The 18,833-nt window shown below is 40.9% G+C and overlaps 1 protein-coding gene across 1 annotated transcript; it reads right to left on the bottom strand.

Annotated features, from left to right (window-relative positions):
• Positions 1-6,944: 6,944 nt before the first annotated feature.
• LOC139820630 (uncharacterized) lies at positions 6,945-15,197 on the bottom strand. Its single transcript, XM_071791037.1, has 4 exons — positions 13,869-15,197; positions 12,793-13,130; positions 8,991-9,101; positions 6,945-7,440 (listed from the first exon to the last, which is right to left on the bottom strand). The coding sequence occupies exons 1-4, from the start codon at positions 14,004-14,006 to the stop codon at positions 7,191-7,193; spliced, it is 837 nt and encodes a 278-aa protein (XP_071647138.1). The 5' UTR covers positions 14,007-15,197; the 3' UTR covers positions 6,945-7,190.
• Positions 15,198-18,833: the final 3,636 nt, after the last annotated feature.

Genomic DNA, 18,833 nt, shown 5'->3' with positions numbered 1-18,833 from the left:
TATTCTCATTTTTATTATTACGCGTAATATATATCTATAAATAATTCGTAACAAAGGGATGCTCCGGAGGAAAATCTCAGAGCCGCGGATAGCCGCGCCGCAGAGAGAAAACGGAGAGCTTCCCGCGGCTCCATTATTGTTATCGCTCCGAAGGCAAGGAGCGTGCGTCGGCAATGGTCTCGAGCCCGAGATATTCATCTGCAATTCTCCTTGCGATACCGTCCTGAAAGAAATTAATCTCTGCCTTCATTCCGCCGACGCGATCGCACTTTTATTACGGAGCGGAGCCCGAGCGGCGTAATTACGGCGAAAATACCGGCGCGCAGAGGGCGAGTTTCGGTTTCCGCGGGTAATCCCATCTTTCCCTTTTCCTCCCCTGGCGCTCGTTTCGCCTCTTTGACTCCAGACGCTTTCCGCCGGATACGTTTCCAGTCGAGGATGTAATAATGCAAACCCAACGACACGGTGGTCTCGCGTCCCTGTGCGTCTGATACCGCGACGGGCCGTAGGGGGATCTAGAATGCGCCTCGTGTTCCTGTGATCTTAGGGCAAGGCGCGGCTTAACATGCCAGCGAAACGTCCGTTGTGTTAATGGATCGAGTTCGCGTTTCCCTGTTGTGAACCCGGCAAAGTGGAAACCGATGGTGGACGAGGTGTAATTTCATTATTAATTTCATTGCTCGCGCGGGATATTGCGACGTGACGACATATCCCGGGGCCTTTTCAGAGTCTGGCTTCGACCTTCCTTCATCCGGTCCTTCAGCTTTGGTCAGATCTAAATCAATTAAATCAATCAAATTGAATGATTTTCTTTCGAATATTAAAACACGAACGTGTCCGCATGTATTCCGCCGTAACGATGAATAATCAAATGACGAATGCTCGCGATTTGCTTAGCATCGCTTAAGCGAGCAAATGTTTTTCAAACACGAAATAATTTCGCTGGCTTTTCATGTATAGATAGAAGTACCCCGCTCATAATTGCGCCTGCATAATTATTGAGTTCCAAATTTTGAAATTATTGTCGTGTACGGAAGGTTTATAAAATCGGTTTAATCATTCGAGTAATCTCGTAAACGCGAGCGGCTCTATCAAAAGTTAATTGCGTATCTCATTACGTCGCTACATTGATGAATGATAAAATGTTTATTGCACATTGTACGTTTGTGTATGCTTCGTCTGTATTCGTGCGTCAATCAAGTTTATCGTATTAATTCTTGTTACATTATAACAGAATGTTTTCAAAAGTCTTTATTAAAACAAATTATCCGTTCACGATGTGTCGATTGATACGAGGAAGCAACAAGAGTCTCGTGATACCGAGACTTTTCAAGCAACGACGAGACAACGAGGGCACCGGGAAAGTGCACCTGGCAGGAAACTCGTCGTGTTTCAGGGCACGGTGTCACTTACGCGGCGACAGCCGAAACTGTTAAAGGCCACAGCTCACGGCAGGCAGGGCGCGTCTCGCGAAATTAAGTTAATCGGAAAGAACCAATTTCTTCGGGAAGTACTGCGGCAGTGCTACCGGGGGCGATGCCTTCCGAATCAATACTTTACTCGTCGCGGCGAGCCCCTTCGGTGCAACGCTGCAGCGCGGCTTATAGCGTTCCAACGATAGCGGGGCTCGCCTTACATTTGACGATGTTTAAGTGCGTGCCGCCTGCACGCCGTGCGAACTTATCGGGCTCGCGCTGCCTTCCCGAATTTCGTTAAACCCGTTCGCAACGTCGCCTAATTTGTAATTAACAGCGGCCCCACCGCTGCGCTTATTATTGACAGGTTTTGCCGCGTGCGTCGACAGTCTTCGCGAGCGACCTCGGTGCGCCCGTTTAATGTTCGAGAGAAATTTATTAACAGAACAGAAGGATAAAAAAAAATTAGAAAACTTTTGCAGCGTACTTGACAATAAAATTCCTATTTAACTCCGGGACGTGAAATCGCGAGCGATTGAAAACTGGTGGTGGGGCTTCACTCCCAAAGTTCGTTATTTGTGTATTAACGTCGCGAACGGGGGCGATATTTTTTACGTCAACGGCGGAACTCCTCCTGGTTGGCCCTCCATAGAATGTTGCTTCGAAGCCGTTAAAAAAGTTTCCGCCATAATTAGCTCTTTCGACGGGTAGCTCGGGCTGGAAAAGTTCGACCACATAAAAGTCGTTGCGTCGAGTTAAGCCACGCGGATGGACGGCAAGCCATCTCGATCCTTCATTGAGACCGCGCCCATAACGCGCGGCGATATACGATCGTGGTCGATAATAAACGCGGCGCTCTCCCTTTGTAGCGAGCTGATAGCATTCTCATGCTTTAACAAGTGAAGAGAATAACGTGTCGTATCACTATTAGATGCTGACGATCAAAGACTTAATTGTATATCTCATATCGCAAATTTTTCAGAGCTCATTTTTTAAAACATTGAATAGCTTTAATCGTCGCTATGCATCTTTCTAGGCTACAATTTCTTAAAGTTAATCAGCATAATTGATGAATTTGCGCAAACTGCATGAATTGCTTATCTAAAAATGGCATAGATGTTATTACATTTTATTACCCGCAATATTTTTTAAATAATATTCCTATTTTAATTTTGATACAAAGTCGACGAAGAATATTACACTATTTACATTAAAAACGAACGTTTGTTTCAATCACCTGCATGGATTGAATTACACGTCATATTAATAACAGTTCTCCAACTCTACAAATTGCATTCTCGATGCACGATGATATTTACCACAAAAATGGCGTATTAGACAGCCACTCCTATGATAATTAAATATCGCATCCGCGTGTGAAAAAATTCTTCGATCCGTGTATCCGGTCGACTGTGCGGCTCTGAAAAAGCGTTAAACGCGATTCTTCCGCCATGGCGGGCTCGCGTAAACGTGCGCACGCGGTGCCCCCCGCGTCCGTGCGTCCCTCGCAGCGTTATTTTATAACAAAGCATACATATTCGGCGGGCGCGCCGGGCGTCTCGCGTGGGAGCGACGGCGAATGCGTCCCGAGTCCCACGGGGGCGGGTGTCGCGACGCGCCGTGAATCCGACATCGCCAGCGTCGCATCGACCGCGAAAACGGCGGCCTTCGACTGCCGGGTGGCAGACAATGCCACGCGAAAACGATCGCCGCCGTGCCCGGCCGGCGGAGGTGTCTCTTTACACATATCGCTCGGCTGCGGGAATTGCGGCTAACCGTACGGAGAATCGGCGGCGGCGGTGCCGTCGGGGAAGGAGAACTGTTATAAGCCGGCCTTACACACCACGCCCGCGAACTGGGGCGGTGCCACCGCCGTGGAATCGATATCCGTTCGCTCTTACTGGATTTTATTTGCCGGTGACAAAAAAGAAGAGGAAGGGGGCAGAGGGAGACGCCGTGATCAAAAATGAGCTCGCCGTGTGCGCGGCGGGCAGGAAGTAAAGCCGTTGTCCCACCGTCGAATAAAATGCCGAATTGCCTATAATTGATACGCTCCGTTTCACGGGCGGTTACCGCGCAGCTCGAATTACTCATAAATTCGAATTCGCGGTAAAGCGAAATTTTTAGGACATTCGGCAAAGCACAAGTACAAACGATAAGTGTTACATATATTTAATTTCTTTTCTATAATTAAATATTGACAGATTTATAGAGTGACATACACGTTCAAAGGAAAAAAAAGACAGAAATGAGAATTAATTTCAGCCACTAATGTATCTTACAGTCTGCCGCGTATTAATTTTAATAAGTTCGCTATGAAAGATAGAGCGGCCAGCCGAAAATGTAAAAAATTGGATTTTCCATTTTAATTGCCATTAAATGGCAACATTAATGTTCCGTCAGTGCAATTATGCCGACGTAATTTTCTTGAATCTAATTTTTACCATCGCGCAGGTGTGAGACATTAAAGCCTCCTAAGGCTTTGCTGAAGTTAAAAAAAAAAAAATGTGCGCGGCGTTTAAAATTATATCTCGGCTCTCGTTCTATCCGCACGAATTTTGACCACTACGTTAAGCGTGTGTACGAACTCGTTTGTAGGGGCTGTTGCGCTAGCGCGTCCGTATTCTACTGTGCAGCGAGCCGCGCTATAAGTACTTATTACAACGTAGATTACTGAATTATGGGAGGTGGGTGGGTAAAAAACTCGCGCGCTTTCGAGATTCGCCGCGCCTCGTTTAATCCGATTTAGAAACGCGTCCTGAATCACGGTTAATTCACGTGCTTTGGTACACGCTGTAGTTAATTGCGACTTTACGAGGCGCCGCTTTTACAGGACGCGATATCCGTCTATTATGGATGTATGCACGTCGAAGTCCCTTTTATCCGTTCCAGCGTCCAGAAGAAGGTAGGGTTACACGTGTGACGAGGCTGCGCACCAAGATAGGTGCATCGCACCCGCCGTGTAATGATAAAAAGCCGCACCTTGTAACGGAGCAAAAAGGGCGTCCCTTGCCGGCAAAACAAACACGACGTCGGCAATAAAACGCAAAGCAACCTTTACAGTATAAATAGGGCGAGAGAGCATCTAATGGCTTCTCTCTCCTCTCCGCCGTTCAGCTGAGTGACAACTCGTAAATATCTCACAATTTTATTCGCATTTTATTCGGCATCTTATTATCTCAGAGTCGTTCTGAATTAATAAAAGAAAATTTTTTTACAGCGTTTTATCCAGTTTTGTCGCAAATAAATTCAATGGTGTCTGGTGCCGCGGGCGTTAAATTATCGAGGCTATTAACAGCGTTAACGTCAGAAAGTCCTACGCAGGTTTCATTGTATGGCATTAATACGAAGTAAATAAGAAAAAGAATTACGGAACCACCGAGTAAATTTCTTTTTGGAATCTTTCGCGTGTGTCCACTACCTCGTCGCGAGCAAAAGAAACCCAGTAGCAGATATTACTTAATAGTTAATAGCGAGGAATTAAGGGACCTAGTACTATTAACGAGCTCTGCTTTCCCCTCGCAATCAATATATCGGATTTCTTTCATCGCTGCAGTAATATCAACGACATCGGCGCCGCGAGAGTGTCATTATTCCCGTGGAGATGCCCCAGCCGGACACTGACGTCATCGAATAAATCCAAAATCAATTTCTCTCGGCGAGGGCACGGTGGGCCTATCGCAGAATGTCTCTCCAGTGGCCCACACGACGAAAGTCTCGTCATTCTTATGTATCATTACCGGCGTTGCCCGAGGGTTGCTTGTGAAGGGCCGATGTAATTTTTCATTCTTTATCCACGCTGTACGATATCAGACGGAAAACAGCAAGCAAAAATGAGAAAGAATGGAAACGGGAGATTATAGAAACCAGACTGATTGGATGAAAAAATTTATAAAACGTTAGCTTCATTACCATCATAATGCACAAATAAAATTCAAGTACTTGTGGCTCTCCAAATAAAATCTTCTTCGAATCTTAAAACTCCGCCGAGAAAATTACGACTGCTTAATCAATAGAGTTATACGCGAAGTAATTTTTGTAATCTGACGATACACGCAGGTATATAACAGGTTTCAAAATTGTCTTTTTTTTTTTTACGAAGATATAAGATATAAAGTATTTATGACACGTGCAAATACAACATAAGTGCTATCTCAAAAGGTACTCTCCTCCTCTCTAGTTTCCATCACTCACCCCCTGCTACTTTTACCGCTTCTTGATGCACCGACCATCCCATTTCGTGTCATATCTCACCCAATCCATATCGGTCGTGCACGATTAAACCCCTATCGCATCTTCTCTTGTATGCTTTATAACAACATACTTGAAAAATGGTTAGCCTCTAAATGGGAATTATAAATAGAACAAATAAATATAAGTGAAGTTAATGCAAAACGATGTATAATAGCTTTCCGAGTAGTTTATTGTCTCGCAATATATCGATCTAAAAATGTGTTTTAATCAAGTTTTAAAAACGTTGTTAAAATAGATTGCGTAAATTTGCGATTTTAGTTATGTTTGTTACGTTTCAAAACGTGATTTATATATTATTTTGTTATAAACGATTAAAAATTATCAAACACGCGATAATTTGTATTTCATGTAAAATATTAATTATGCTCTAAGTGTAATTTTATAAATGCAAAATGTGGCTTTATTCACATCGGAATTGGATCTGCGCATATGTTGGAATTCCGTGATTTACGAGTTACGGATTCGCAGTATGAGCCCCGCATTATACAGCAATCGACACTTGTAATGTCCATAATTTATGAGTAAACATTAATATAATTAAAAAGATACTACATACACTGTTCATTACATACAAATAATCAGGATTACTGTCTCATTAAGCGCTTAAATTCGAAATACGTATATCTTTGGCTCATAAATTTCTTCTTGATTTCTTCGTTTATCAGTTCTTGCATTTTTTGATAAATATGAAACTCTAATTTTAAACCGACGTTGCGTAATAATGTCGCGAGATGTAAAGGAGTCTCCATATTCTAAAAATATCATGTAGTACAATATTGGCGAGGTACTTACAGAAACGGAACAGAATACATCCCTTTGAATTCCGAACAGTCCTTAAGCCATTCTTTCTTCAATCTCCTCTTATCGGTTACCGATATATATTTTCTCGTTTCTTGTTCCGCGTCGTGCAATTCGATACAATTCTATCCAATTAGTTAAATCATATTATCATGCACGATAACGATGTAACGAGAAATATTGTTGTAGCTTGTTATGGAGTATATCAACCATATCCACCTCGTCGGCGCCATGTGAAATGTTTCTCCGATGTTCAGCGTCCCACTTTCCACTTCCAACTCTGTTATTCGCGTCATTCTGTTTAATGATGTACTCGTAAATCGCGTATTAGTTGTCCGTAATTCGCGCTTATGCTTTTACACGCGATAATAATAATAGCGATAAAGAACGAATTGCAACGTTAATTTTCCGGGCGTTGGTGTTAATATTATAACGTGAGATATACAGTTATATTGGGAATTTTCCTTCTAGTACTTTACGTCTTCGCTGCTTCGTACAACATTCGGGAGCACTCGTGGAAACGGGAGCAACGATGAAAACAATTGACAATACAGAAAGATTCTTTTATTTGTGTATTTTTTAAATTACAAAATCTGCCAAACTTGCATCCTTCTAATATCCGTGATCGTTTGTTTCAGTCGAGGTCGAGTCGTCGGCACCGTAAAGCGGCGTCCTGCATGTTCGTGCAGCGTTGAAATCAGGCTGCCGTTTGCATGCACCGCGTTACCTCATGTATCTCGGCCAATCCACGAAAGGCTCGTCCTCCGTGCCAAAAGTTCCGGCGTGGTCCGCGGCATCCCCGGGACGGTCGGACGGGGGTGCGTTATATTTCCCAAGAGCCAAGTCGATGAGGGAGAAACTGCACCCTGGAAACATGGCCGCGCAGTCCTTGCCCTCGTGACCGGCTTTATGAGCCTGGGTGTACGTGTGATGCTCCTGCGGCTCAAAGGAGAACACTCTCTTCAGGGGTAATCTACAACGAGAGGAGCAAAGCGAGTTACCTCTTAGATTGTAAGTCGTGCGTTCACGTTCACTCTGCCTATATGGCAACGATCGAATTATATATCGAAGGGTCGTAGAAAACTGACGAGGAGAGAAGGCGGACCGGGGGGGCACGCTCTTGAGCTTTCCTGTATCATTCGTCGAGTATCATATTATGTTTGAAATGTTCTTCTAGAGTAATAAAGCGCGATGATCTCTCAAGAGAGAATCCTCCAAAATTCTTGAAAATCGTGCGTTGTTGCTCAAGATGATGAGTAGGCTGCTCGTAATAGTCGATTGTAGGATAATCGAGAAGGTGCCTCCCGGGATAGACAGAATCTTTTAAATCCTATGAATCATGTTTCTAATCCGTCATTTCGTTTGCCTTGAATAAATTATTTTATTCTTTTATGAAGAAGAGAGACATATTAGTTATCTATAATTTAATTTAGAAGAAATAGAATATATATGGATGTACAAATAAATTGATGCATAATATTCTGAGGCAAGTAAATTTTACACGAGATTTTACATTAATGCGGAAACGGTCACCTGAGTTGATTTTTACATGCCAATTAAAAGTTATTGTTATTAATTACATATTACAGATTTTTTATTGTTCTATAATTTAATGGTATTTGAGGATAGTAGATACGTATATAGATTTACTCGATATTTTTTGAAAAAGGTAAAGAGAAATAAAAATATATGTTAAAGACAAAAGAAACACATTTACCCTAGGTGACCGTTCTCGATTAATAAAATCGAATAAAAATTATAGAAAATTTAATGAAAAGAATTGGATTCAGTCTTGTAACACATTATTAAGAAGAAAGTTAAAGTGTGCAAAATCCGGTTTATCGTAAATATATTTTTCATCAAAAACTTTTACCTTATAATATCATACAAGATTTTATGTAGGTTGTTTCAAACAGATGGGTCGAGTGTTCGATGGAATTATACAATCGAAAATGTCGAGATACTCTTGATAGCTTTTGTGCTTGTGCAAACGATTGAAACTGAAGAGTTTTTCAGGGACCAGAGGACAAATAGCTAACAAAACTACAAAACTATATTGGCCAGTTAATGTCGAGTAGATAATTGAATTTTTATTTTCGGACTAATAACAAAGATATCAAAGCGTGAAAAATTTCTACCATTTCAATTTTTATTTTTACCATTTTATTTCTACCATTTTTGGTAAAGAAAGATTTTACGTTTATCAAAAAATTATTAGAATATAAACCACCCTACGTATAATTCACCTTAAGGGAAGCTATTTTTCCAGCGTTATTTATTTAGTGTTATTATAAATCTTGCATCTTCTTAGTATCAGTTAACTGCATCTTCCACCGCATTTGTTCTTTTCGCTTTTCTCTTCTTTCTCTCTTGAATCACATTATTTTAAAGTTACGTGGCACTTAATATTCATGAATTCTTAAAGTGAAATGTAGAGGAAAAAATTCGAAAAATAGAATACTAATCTACGACCCTTCGAAGCGTACATTTGCCAAACCCATTCATCTCGTTTAAGAAACTTACGAGAACGATATTCTCATCATTTCTTCTATTAAGGTGTTACCCTTTGGCATTAACCGTTGAGATGCTTCGCAAAGCGCGCGTAGAACACACGTCCTGCCGTCAAAGCCCATCCTAAAAGAATAAGAGAAACTTTTGTATAACATACAGTTATGTCGTAATAAACGCTTGCGAGATGTAGATAAAGATTGATATGTATTCATGAATACTAGTACGAATAGCTCTTTCCTTAAAAAGGCTTATAAATTGAAATTGGTATATAACTAATTGAACAAACATAATTTTAATGATAATTATAACAATTTTATTTTTATTTGTAAAAAATTTTTTTTGAAGAATCGTTCAATAATGTAATCGTTTTGATCTAAAAATTAATAAGCTTATTCTTTTTTGACTAATTAAGGACTAAATTTCTGTTATATTTAAATACGTTTTTACTTTTACAAAATAATAGTCCTCTTGTGATATACAGATTTTACTTTTTCTTCAACAAACTAAATCATAACAATCTAAACTTTTTCACCTTACAGAGAATGGAAAGATGAATTTGTATTTGCGGACGGAAAAAACAAGTCATTTATTACACGCAATTGACGAATATATCTCACAATCTGCAGTCTGAGTAAATGTCTGCTATTTATTTTGTAGGAGGATCTTAACGGACTGAATCTCTCTCAAAGAGTCAAGACAGAATTAATACTGCCAGCCTAATGTAGACAATCCGATATGTCATTTTACCCGATTCATTCTTTTACGTTACGCAAATACCATTAACTTATTATCTCATTCGTATATACATTGCTATTAATCTACGAGTTCTTCAAATGTAACAGTCTAATTTTCTTTGACAGTATAATAAGACGTTCAAATATACATTCATATCTTACAAAACCCGTTATTGAAATAAAAAATATTTTCTATTATAAAATTCAATCCATTAGGATTTATTAATGATTTCTATATCGACATTCGACTTTTTGCCGTAGCAATCAATTAAAATTTCGTCGTTAAACATTCTTTTACAAGAAAAGTAAGACGCTCAACATTGGATTTTGCGCTACGAATCACATTTTTGCGGAATATATTTCGTCGCAGACTATCGCCAATGTTATTACGAAGTATTTCCGAGTTAAATATCTTCAACGATCAAGTAAAAACGCTCGGCTGCTATTGCCGCGGCCTTATTCGACCAGGAACGAAACGCCGCCGACGAAAATAATCGGACCACCCTGGCAGAGGATATAAATCTGGTTATGGCCGCGGAAGAGAGAGAAACTATTTTCCCGTGGTCGTTGGCCCGAGAAACGGATAAATGGTCCGCCAGACCCGTTCAGAAACAACTCCCTCCCCCTCCCCCCGCCAACGCTATCAGGCCGTCGTGCCGTTCCGCGGCCGTGGAAGCGCCACCCTCTGATTCATGCCACCCTTAAGCCGTACCAACGGCACTACCACCGCCGACCAATCCCTTATAAACCACCGGCGACGTTTCCCCCCTTTCTCCTACACGCATACACGCTCATGTGTATGTGTAGCGAAAACCATCCTTGCATAACCCAAGCGGTCGCCATAAGACGCCGGGCGTAAACCACCACTTTAGCATCTTCTCGGCGAAGGGGTGAATGATTTCATACGGATATTAGCCGCGATACTCTGACGCTCGCCTCGTTATCCCGGGCGGGATGGAGTAAACGGCGCTGCTAAATGTCGTTCGATAAACGTCCTTAAAAGCGTCGTGCGGGATGCAATAAACGCACCCGCTGAATTATGCGCGACTCGACAAATGGCCTCTTTTTGTCGTCTCACAACAGTCAGTTACAGTCAACAAATGTATTTGCTTCGTAAACGTTATAAATAACGTAAATTTATCTTTTCATTAATGTACCGCGATGTTCTTTAAATGATAAGATCGTTTTTGCCTGCTTGTTAGAGAAGGTCGACGAATTGCGATAAGAAAATTGTCTTGAGTCATATTTTCGCTGAGAAAAAATTGACTCTGATAGATTACAACAAAACTGCGTGTACGATTTTAAAAAAGTATTCGATTGGAAAAACTGAGGCATAACATGTAAATGTATATATAAATATAAAATCTGAATTCCGCAGACAAATACAATAAATTCATTAATAAAAATACGAATTGGCATTTTTATTACAAAAATTTCGGTTTCGAAAGGATATGATCAAATATCCATCAGATTATCAAAGATCTTGGCAGACATTCTTGATTTTTTTCTGGGCAATATATGCTCTGCATTTATTCGAAGTCATTCGGTGTTAATAGACTATAATAAAGTACGCCAACATCAATGTTACATTCCGTCAATTGAGATTAAATATTATCACGTCACATGAACTCTCACGCGATTCATCATAAATAATAGCGTTAATAAAATTATAACTGATCTGTAAATTGTTTTCGATTTATAACTTTATATTTTTGATTTTACTCGTTGACATTCATTAATTGAATTCCTTTTTTATCGGAAATTACATACAAATTTTAAGTTACATAGTTTCTCCATTAAACGCGGCACAAAATTTGCAAGATAGGATGATCAATATTTCCCAATAAAATACAATTTAAATCTGCGTCGAATAATTAAAATTAATTATTAAATTCTCTGCGCAATTAATTTGTATTTGTATTTGATGTTACGTAACCAACTATTTGCATAGACTTTTTATTAAACGCTTAACGCGATGAAAAAGATTGCCAAGAGAAGAAAGGCCTTGAAATTATCCAATATCTGTCTCATTGGCATTGAAGGCGATCAATATTAGCGTGCCGGTAAAACGCCGGTTCGAGCCTTCGTCGAATAATTAAAATTAATTGGCAAAATCCTTCGCGTAATTGCTACCGCCATACGTCTGTCCGATAATACAATATGACTTGACAAATTGTAAGCGTGACGCGATAATAGCGCGTCTCTACCTTCGACCGACATGCGGTGTACGAAGAGCTCAGTCTCGCCATCATTATCGCGATGTATCGGCTTTTCCTCCGTTAATGCGGTCGATACGTCGGTACGCCGCGATAGATGACACGGAAGGAAAGCGAGGTGCTTCGACGGGTCTCCATAAAGAGACAAGACGGCCGCGTTCGATCGCTCTGGGAGCCGCTAAAACCGCCGTTCCATTTTATTACCGAGCGTGTCTCTCGTCTGGAGCGTGTCGTGAAAATTCGTCGCTCCCCTCAAGACGCCGAAATCCAGGTTAATATATTCGCTCAATTTGAATAGATGACGGTGAGCAACGTTGATCCTGAGAAATTGTTGTCTTAACGTGGACTCGCGACGTTATTAATCGTTATCTGGTGCGGAACTAATCGGACCGCAGCAATTCAGACAACATCGATCATTGTATCATCGTGTTATTGTCATAATTTGTTTAATGCCCAATCATTCGCGTTATTATACATTATCGATCTGCACTATCGAGCATTATCGAGTGCTCTGCGAGTATTCAATCTTCAAACGCGAATCTATTGAAAGCTTCATGAAATTCAAACTATAAAGTATAAAGAAAGAAAAATATAAAAAAATAAAGAATTATTTCTTAAAACAAATTTTTATTTGTAAGAAATCAACATAATCCTTCATCGCTGAAGAATAAATATATCTGTGTTCGATCAATATTCTTATGATGATATTTTCCTAAGTATACGTCATAGTTTAGTCCTTTCACGAAGCAGACTCGGAAATTAGATTGCTTTAAATAATAAAAAAATACTCACATGACTTTAATAATTTCTCGAGTTGTTCATTTACTTATTACGAGTTTCGCAAAAATGATCGGGAATACATACGCGTTCATGATGACTTCCAGTTTGTTGTAAAGCTCCCTCCGATGTCTCCTTTGCAAGTAATAGTACTCCGACTTGTGATACTTTTTATTGCCGGGTATGAAGTGTTGCCTGACGTTGTTATTCCATTTTGAATTCAGGAAGCCGTACTTATTAGCGATCGCAGTGGAACCGTAACGATCGTTCTTATTGCTTGTTTTAAATTTATCGTTCCTCAGCTCTAAGAAGGGCTCCAGGGCGGGCTTGCTCTCGTTGGGCAGGTCGTAGGAGATACCCCAGTTAAGGCCCTCGGTGAAGATGTCGTCCGGAGTCAGAGTGTGCACGGTTAAGCAGAGAGCGACCTGAGAACAATCCACAAGTTTAACGTTAGATTTATAGTCTACCGTTTCCTCGTTTATGTATCTTCGCCATAATTGTTACGTAATTATAATATAATTATTAATATAGAAGCTCTTTTGATGAATCTCTAGCTTTTAGGAGTAAGATTAATAATGTGTATCTATATATTATAATTTTCTACAACCAAAACATTTTATAACAAAGAAAAGTTGAGTTATATACGAGATTAGCAGGAATTATTGCATTTGCAATTATAAATGAAAGTCTTATGCATAGAAAATTAGAAGACAACCATCTTTGGTTCTTGAAAAATTTACAAATTTTCGTTGGTTGTCAATTTAAAATTATCATAAGTATCTGTTGATGACGAAAATTATTTCAATCACGTACATCTGAAAAATATGATAGTATATGACATGTAGATAATAATATAAAATGTAATAATTCCATGTAACCTCGAAATTACCTACTGGTAAGTGCATTCAATCGGTAAGTAATTAATTATCGAGTTAATTACCGCAAGCAGCAGCTTGCGAGCGACACCTCCCTTACAACTAAATGTTAAATTAATTAATGCACTCGTTACATTTGCATTTAAATTAATATTTACCGCATTCTAAAAATCTGTTCTTTAAGCTAACATGAACATAATGATTTCTGGCGCTATGAATAATAATACCGTTTAAGTGGAAATTACAGAGATTATTTGCGATAATGAATCGGTATTGTGCGATACTTACGGAAAATGTGGAGCCCTCGGGAAAAACGACGTAACGTCGTTTCCTCGAAAGATTCGTTTGGTATTTATCGTCCGCTTCGTACTCGGACAATACCAGGCAGAGAACTAAAAATATCAGGTACTTGGCGCTGTAATCCATTGCTATTCTGTAAAAAGTATGTCATATTGATCAGCAACTGCGAAATAAACGATACATTTTTATGAAATATTTAAGAAATTATTTTTCGCAACATATCCTATTATAATTCAGTATCCTATCCTATATATCTCGTATATTCTACATCGTATATCTCCTACGTAGGTATATTCTAATTGTAAGATGTGTGTTAATATTGTTAAATTGATTGTCAATTTAATAATTATGTGACTTTACTATTCTAGCTTTAATTTAAGATATAAATACATATAAATTGTATACAGAATTACATATTATCTAGACTACGTAATATGTCTTGTTTTTTTTTGTTAAAAGAGGAAATTTTACTGCGTTAACTGCTCTTACATAAGTTGACGCGGTTGAAGCTTAGCCGTCACTTTTTTAAATGATATCTCGTTAATCCAGATTTGAGAATCCCGCGGAAACCGAAACGCTAATTTCGTCGCGTCAAGGAGACGCCCTGAAGCGAAAGGAAAATTATTCCCATTGTCCCTCCGTAAGGCGCAAGACGGAAAAAGAAAGCGCGAGAGACGGAGGGAGAGGGGAGTAGATATGCGCGGGGGAGGTGGGTGGCGCGGGGGAGGGAAGGGGGCAAAACTTCTAGCGCGAACTTGTAAAGGAATTACCCAACTTTCCCGAGAGCAAATCTCGGTATAATCCGTTGAGAAATTGTTCGACGACTTTCCTGAAATAAAAGCAGCCCATGAGCGACGCCGGTAATGCCCGCGCCTTTTTGCCCGCGATCGCTAGGAGCGAACTGCCGTAAACCACCGGGGTTCGTGATTCGGGCTGGTGACTCCAGGCCGGGCGTTAGCGATCGGCGGGAGGATTAGACCGGAAGTTGGAATTGTACGAGGAAATAATCTTGAGATAAATAATCCGGTCGGCTACGCTCCAATGGCTGGATTTATCGCGAGCTCGCAGGTATTTAAGAGCCGGCTCGGAACTTTAATTCGGTGTTTCGCGTCGCCTAAACCCGGAATTAAACATCAGATCCACTATGCCCGCTATGCGCAAAATCGTTTCTCCAGTTAACGTGTCCACATGAGATCTATATCGAGATATACAAGTAACAAAAAATTGCAAGAGAGCGTTCGTTTTAGAAAAATTATTATATTATATTATATTAATTCTCTTTGGAAACATTTTTTTTAATCCTACTGAATTTTATACCTTTTTATTTACATTTCTGATGACTTTTGATCAAGACTCTTCCGCATCGCGATTATAAATTAAAATTAAAGTAACGCATTTCTTCGAAATTAATGTTAGGAATTGTAAGTAATATATAAATATGTTTTAAAAACATCAGAGAACTTAAAAAATTTAAGTTATAAAGGGTTAAAAAGCTTACGGCCCCGAAAAAGCGCGCGTTTTATCGTGGATGCAAAATTAATTTTTCGTTCCGCGGTGATCGCCATTCTTCCTCAACGTTAACCCGGAAAACTTCCGAATTGCTGGCATTAGTTTCTTTCCTGGCAGAGGAGTACGTGTGCGCGGCGCGTGAGCGTTGCATGTACACCGTGGGGAAGGAGAATTGTACATTCTCACGTGATTATACATCGATCACCGTCCTTGCGTTTTCCGGCCACGAATCCCGTGGATCCTGCGAGAGATTGGCCCCGCTCTCTTCCTCCGAGAGAATTTTGTTCGTCCGCATCGCGACAGGCAGGGCAGGATATTTGTCGCATTCCTCTCCGTGACCTCTCTCATCTTGTCGAAGCCTCGGAGCTTTCGAGACTAGATCGAGGAATCAAACGTGACGAAGATGAAGATAGGGATGCTTTTTATGGCTGCACGTTTCAGCGCGCAATCTTCCTTTCGCGATTTAGAAAACGGCGCGCCACGATATCTCGCCGCGATGATTCTCAGCTTCGTGGCTTTACGTAATATATACATCGCGTTAATTTATTATCCCGTTGTACCTTCGCAATGTACGTCGTTTGCTTTGTCAGCGAATATTACTTGCTCTCCGCGCTAGATATTCCCGCCAATATAGATCTTATTACCTCGGCGCAGATATATATAATCACGCCAAAACGCTGCTCGCTCGCTCAAATTGCGGACCACCTTCAGCAGCCAATTAATTGCAACAGCGCGCGGGATTATTAATGTATCACGGTCGCCCGTGTAGCGTAGGATGCTGCAAAATTTGTTATGCCGGAGAATCGACGCGTGGAGAAACTGTTTATGTACAATACATCCGAGACGTAAAAGTTCGTTAATATCAGCTCATCGATAACTTGCTCGTAATATGACGTGTACGACGTTAAATGCATGTTATTTCCTTGGACATATGATCGCGCGGAGTCTAACGCGAGATACGCCGTTAACGATTTTTTTTATAAATAAAAGCGGAATGATTGACGTTTCGCGAGAATAAGATTGCCGGTTTGCCGTCCACATAATTTAGCGGTCGAGCTATCGAAGGATACCAAGGACGCGGTCTGTTTCTACGGATTGAGATCCCGTCGACTTTCCGCCAATACAATAATACATCGGATACCCTGCATCCGATGAAAGCCAATAATCGATCGGTCCGTATCCGCCGCAGTATCGTCAGATCTCGTCAACCCCGTTCACCATACCCCGTGAAACAAGTCTGATTAGATGTAGCGGCCGTTCGATCGCATTCGAGCTTGGAATCCGATAAAATCTATTCTGATCAACGAGAAACGTCGTCCGCAAGTGTGCCCCCCATCCTCGATCTCGTTTCAGGTTTACTACGGACAATACGCGAAATGAAACATATTAGGACAGCGTCGTACAAGTTAAATTCTGACCCGGTGCGTGCTTCCTTCTTAAACAATCACGTTGCATCGCCCAACCGAAAATGAGATTCAACGTTACGCCCGCGGGGTATGCGCGGTAATCAAATTCGAAACGCGCATTCGCAAAAACACGACGGTCTCGTATTTCAGAAAATCGTCACAGAAAATTGCAATTACCATATGTTGCATAATGGATTAAGAAGCTCGATGCAATATTGGCCGGAGAGAGATAATTATACGTTGCACCGGAATCTACGTGTATAGAGCGATTAAATTGAAACATAATCCTCGCGCTTATAATTTGCAGCGTATGGAGATCAAGCATTATTATCTTCTATAGATATTTAATGAGTGGATAATCACTTTGAATAAATCCCAGGCTTATTTCGTCCGATACGCCAGGAAACATTCGAAGATATACATGTATACATGGATATATGTATGGCTGTGGATATCTCCCTGTGCTGTTATTAATTTAATCACGTGTGTGTCGAACATCAAGAATGACGAGGTTCACGGAGTTCTGCGGCGGATATCGTTGACGTAATCTTCCCCGCGGCAGGAAATTGTCCAAGAAAATCGTTCGATCGTGGTCGCGGGGGCACGTCCGACGAGGGTTGACCGAGTATTTTCGTGTAGCGGCGAGGCAAATAGAACTTCCTGCGTAGGACGGGAGAGAGACCGATCCTTCGCGGTAAAAATATCCCGTAACTCACTTCGGTAAGCTCTTTAGGAAGTAGGAAATTAGCTCACCGTGGAAAAATGACAGGCGGGCGGGGGAATGATCGATCGATGACGGTCGAAGGCCCCATAGAACACAGTACGCTGCGTGCCAGCGTATACCCATTCAATGTGCGTTTTCCAGTCACCGATTTTTAGGACGCAAGCATGCCTTAGCAATTCTTCTTATGATCGATTATGTCCTTTTCGATGCACATGCAATTTTTCGCTATTGGGATAACAGCTGACGAGATTTTAAAGGCGACGTTAACGCCAGCGTTGCTCTTAAGTACGTCGATCCGCCAGCAATATTGCCGGAACGTAAACTTGCAATTCGCTGTCGCGAATAGAGAGTATTAATAGAGATTAATCAGTTAACCGTTCCCGTGCTGGCTGAATTGAGTTTCTCGAAAGAATACTTCAATGAGAAATTATATAACGGAATGCATTAACATGAAAATTACATAAAAGTAGGAAGTTGTATCGTTTGATCTTCCGCGTGACAAGAGCATGAGTAATCGGCTTGGGGCTGCCTCGTGTTATCGACGTATCTGACAAACTTTCTTTTTCATCGTCATTCATTCTCTGTCTCTTCTTCCTCCGTTCCCTCGTGCGACTTCATCGAATATCGAAAACGTCACTCCTTTTGTTACACTTGACGTACTTCATTTGCAAATTCGTCGAAGCAAAACGGTACCAACTCGCTTTTATCGAAACGATTCGATAAAATGATAAATGGATAGATTTAAAATAATAAGTAACAATGTTAAATTGTTCTAATTAATTTAAATCGTTATACAATTAATAATAGTTACAATTACAGGTTACCATTTACGGAATATATCTTCTTCACGTTTTCACGAAAATACACGCGCTTCTGCGGACACTGACCGCGATTTGGAAAGCACTGCGCGCAAAAATAATCCCTCGTGTGTTAAATAACATGTATGTAGAATTTACGAAACTCCCGCAAGCCCCATTCGATCATATACGCGAATTCGACAGACACCCGTTCCGCAGCCAATTATTCCGGCCAATATCCGGAATCCCCGCGTCTGCGAAACGCAAACGAAAATGGAATGGAAACGAGTTGTTTTATTTCGGGCCAGCCGCCGGCGCCGGGCCGGGCCGGTGGTCGAATTAAGCGGATATCCTCGGGCTCACCTGCTCACTTATTTCGATCTCCTGCGGTGCTCGTCCACGAGAGTTACCCGGTGAATGATCTCCCGGTACGGTCCAGCCCGGACCCGGAACGACCGTTATTATTGCAGTTAGGCGAGCGCGGAGCATTGTCGAATTCATTAACGTCCAACCGCGC

This window comes from Temnothorax longispinosus, chromosome 10 (assembly GCF_030848805.1).
Source record: "Temnothorax longispinosus isolate EJ_2023e chromosome 10, Tlon_JGU_v1, whole genome shotgun sequence".
In the NCBI taxonomy this organism is placed as follows: domain Eukaryota; kingdom Metazoa; phylum Arthropoda; class Insecta; order Hymenoptera; family Formicidae; genus Temnothorax; species Temnothorax longispinosus.
Note: the sequence above shows the minus strand (reverse complement) of the source record. Positions and strands in the feature narration are given on the sequence as shown.

What these genes read in the sequence shown, in the direction of transcription:
- LOC139820630 (XM_071791037.1), bottom strand. Translation starts at nt 14,006, where the DNA reads ATGGATTACAGCGCCAAGTACCTGATATTTTTAGTTCTCTGCCTGGTA. An exon ending in CTGGAAGTCATCATGAACGC is followed by an intron (nt 9,102 to 12,792) that starts GTATGTATTCCC and finishes TTATTCTTTTAG; the next exon opens with GATGGGCTTTGACGGCAGGA. An exon ending in ATGATGAGAATATCGTTCTC is followed by an intron (nt 7,441 to 8,990) that starts GTAAGTTTCTTA and finishes CTCTCGTTGTAG; the next exon opens with ATTACCCCTGAAGAGAGTGT.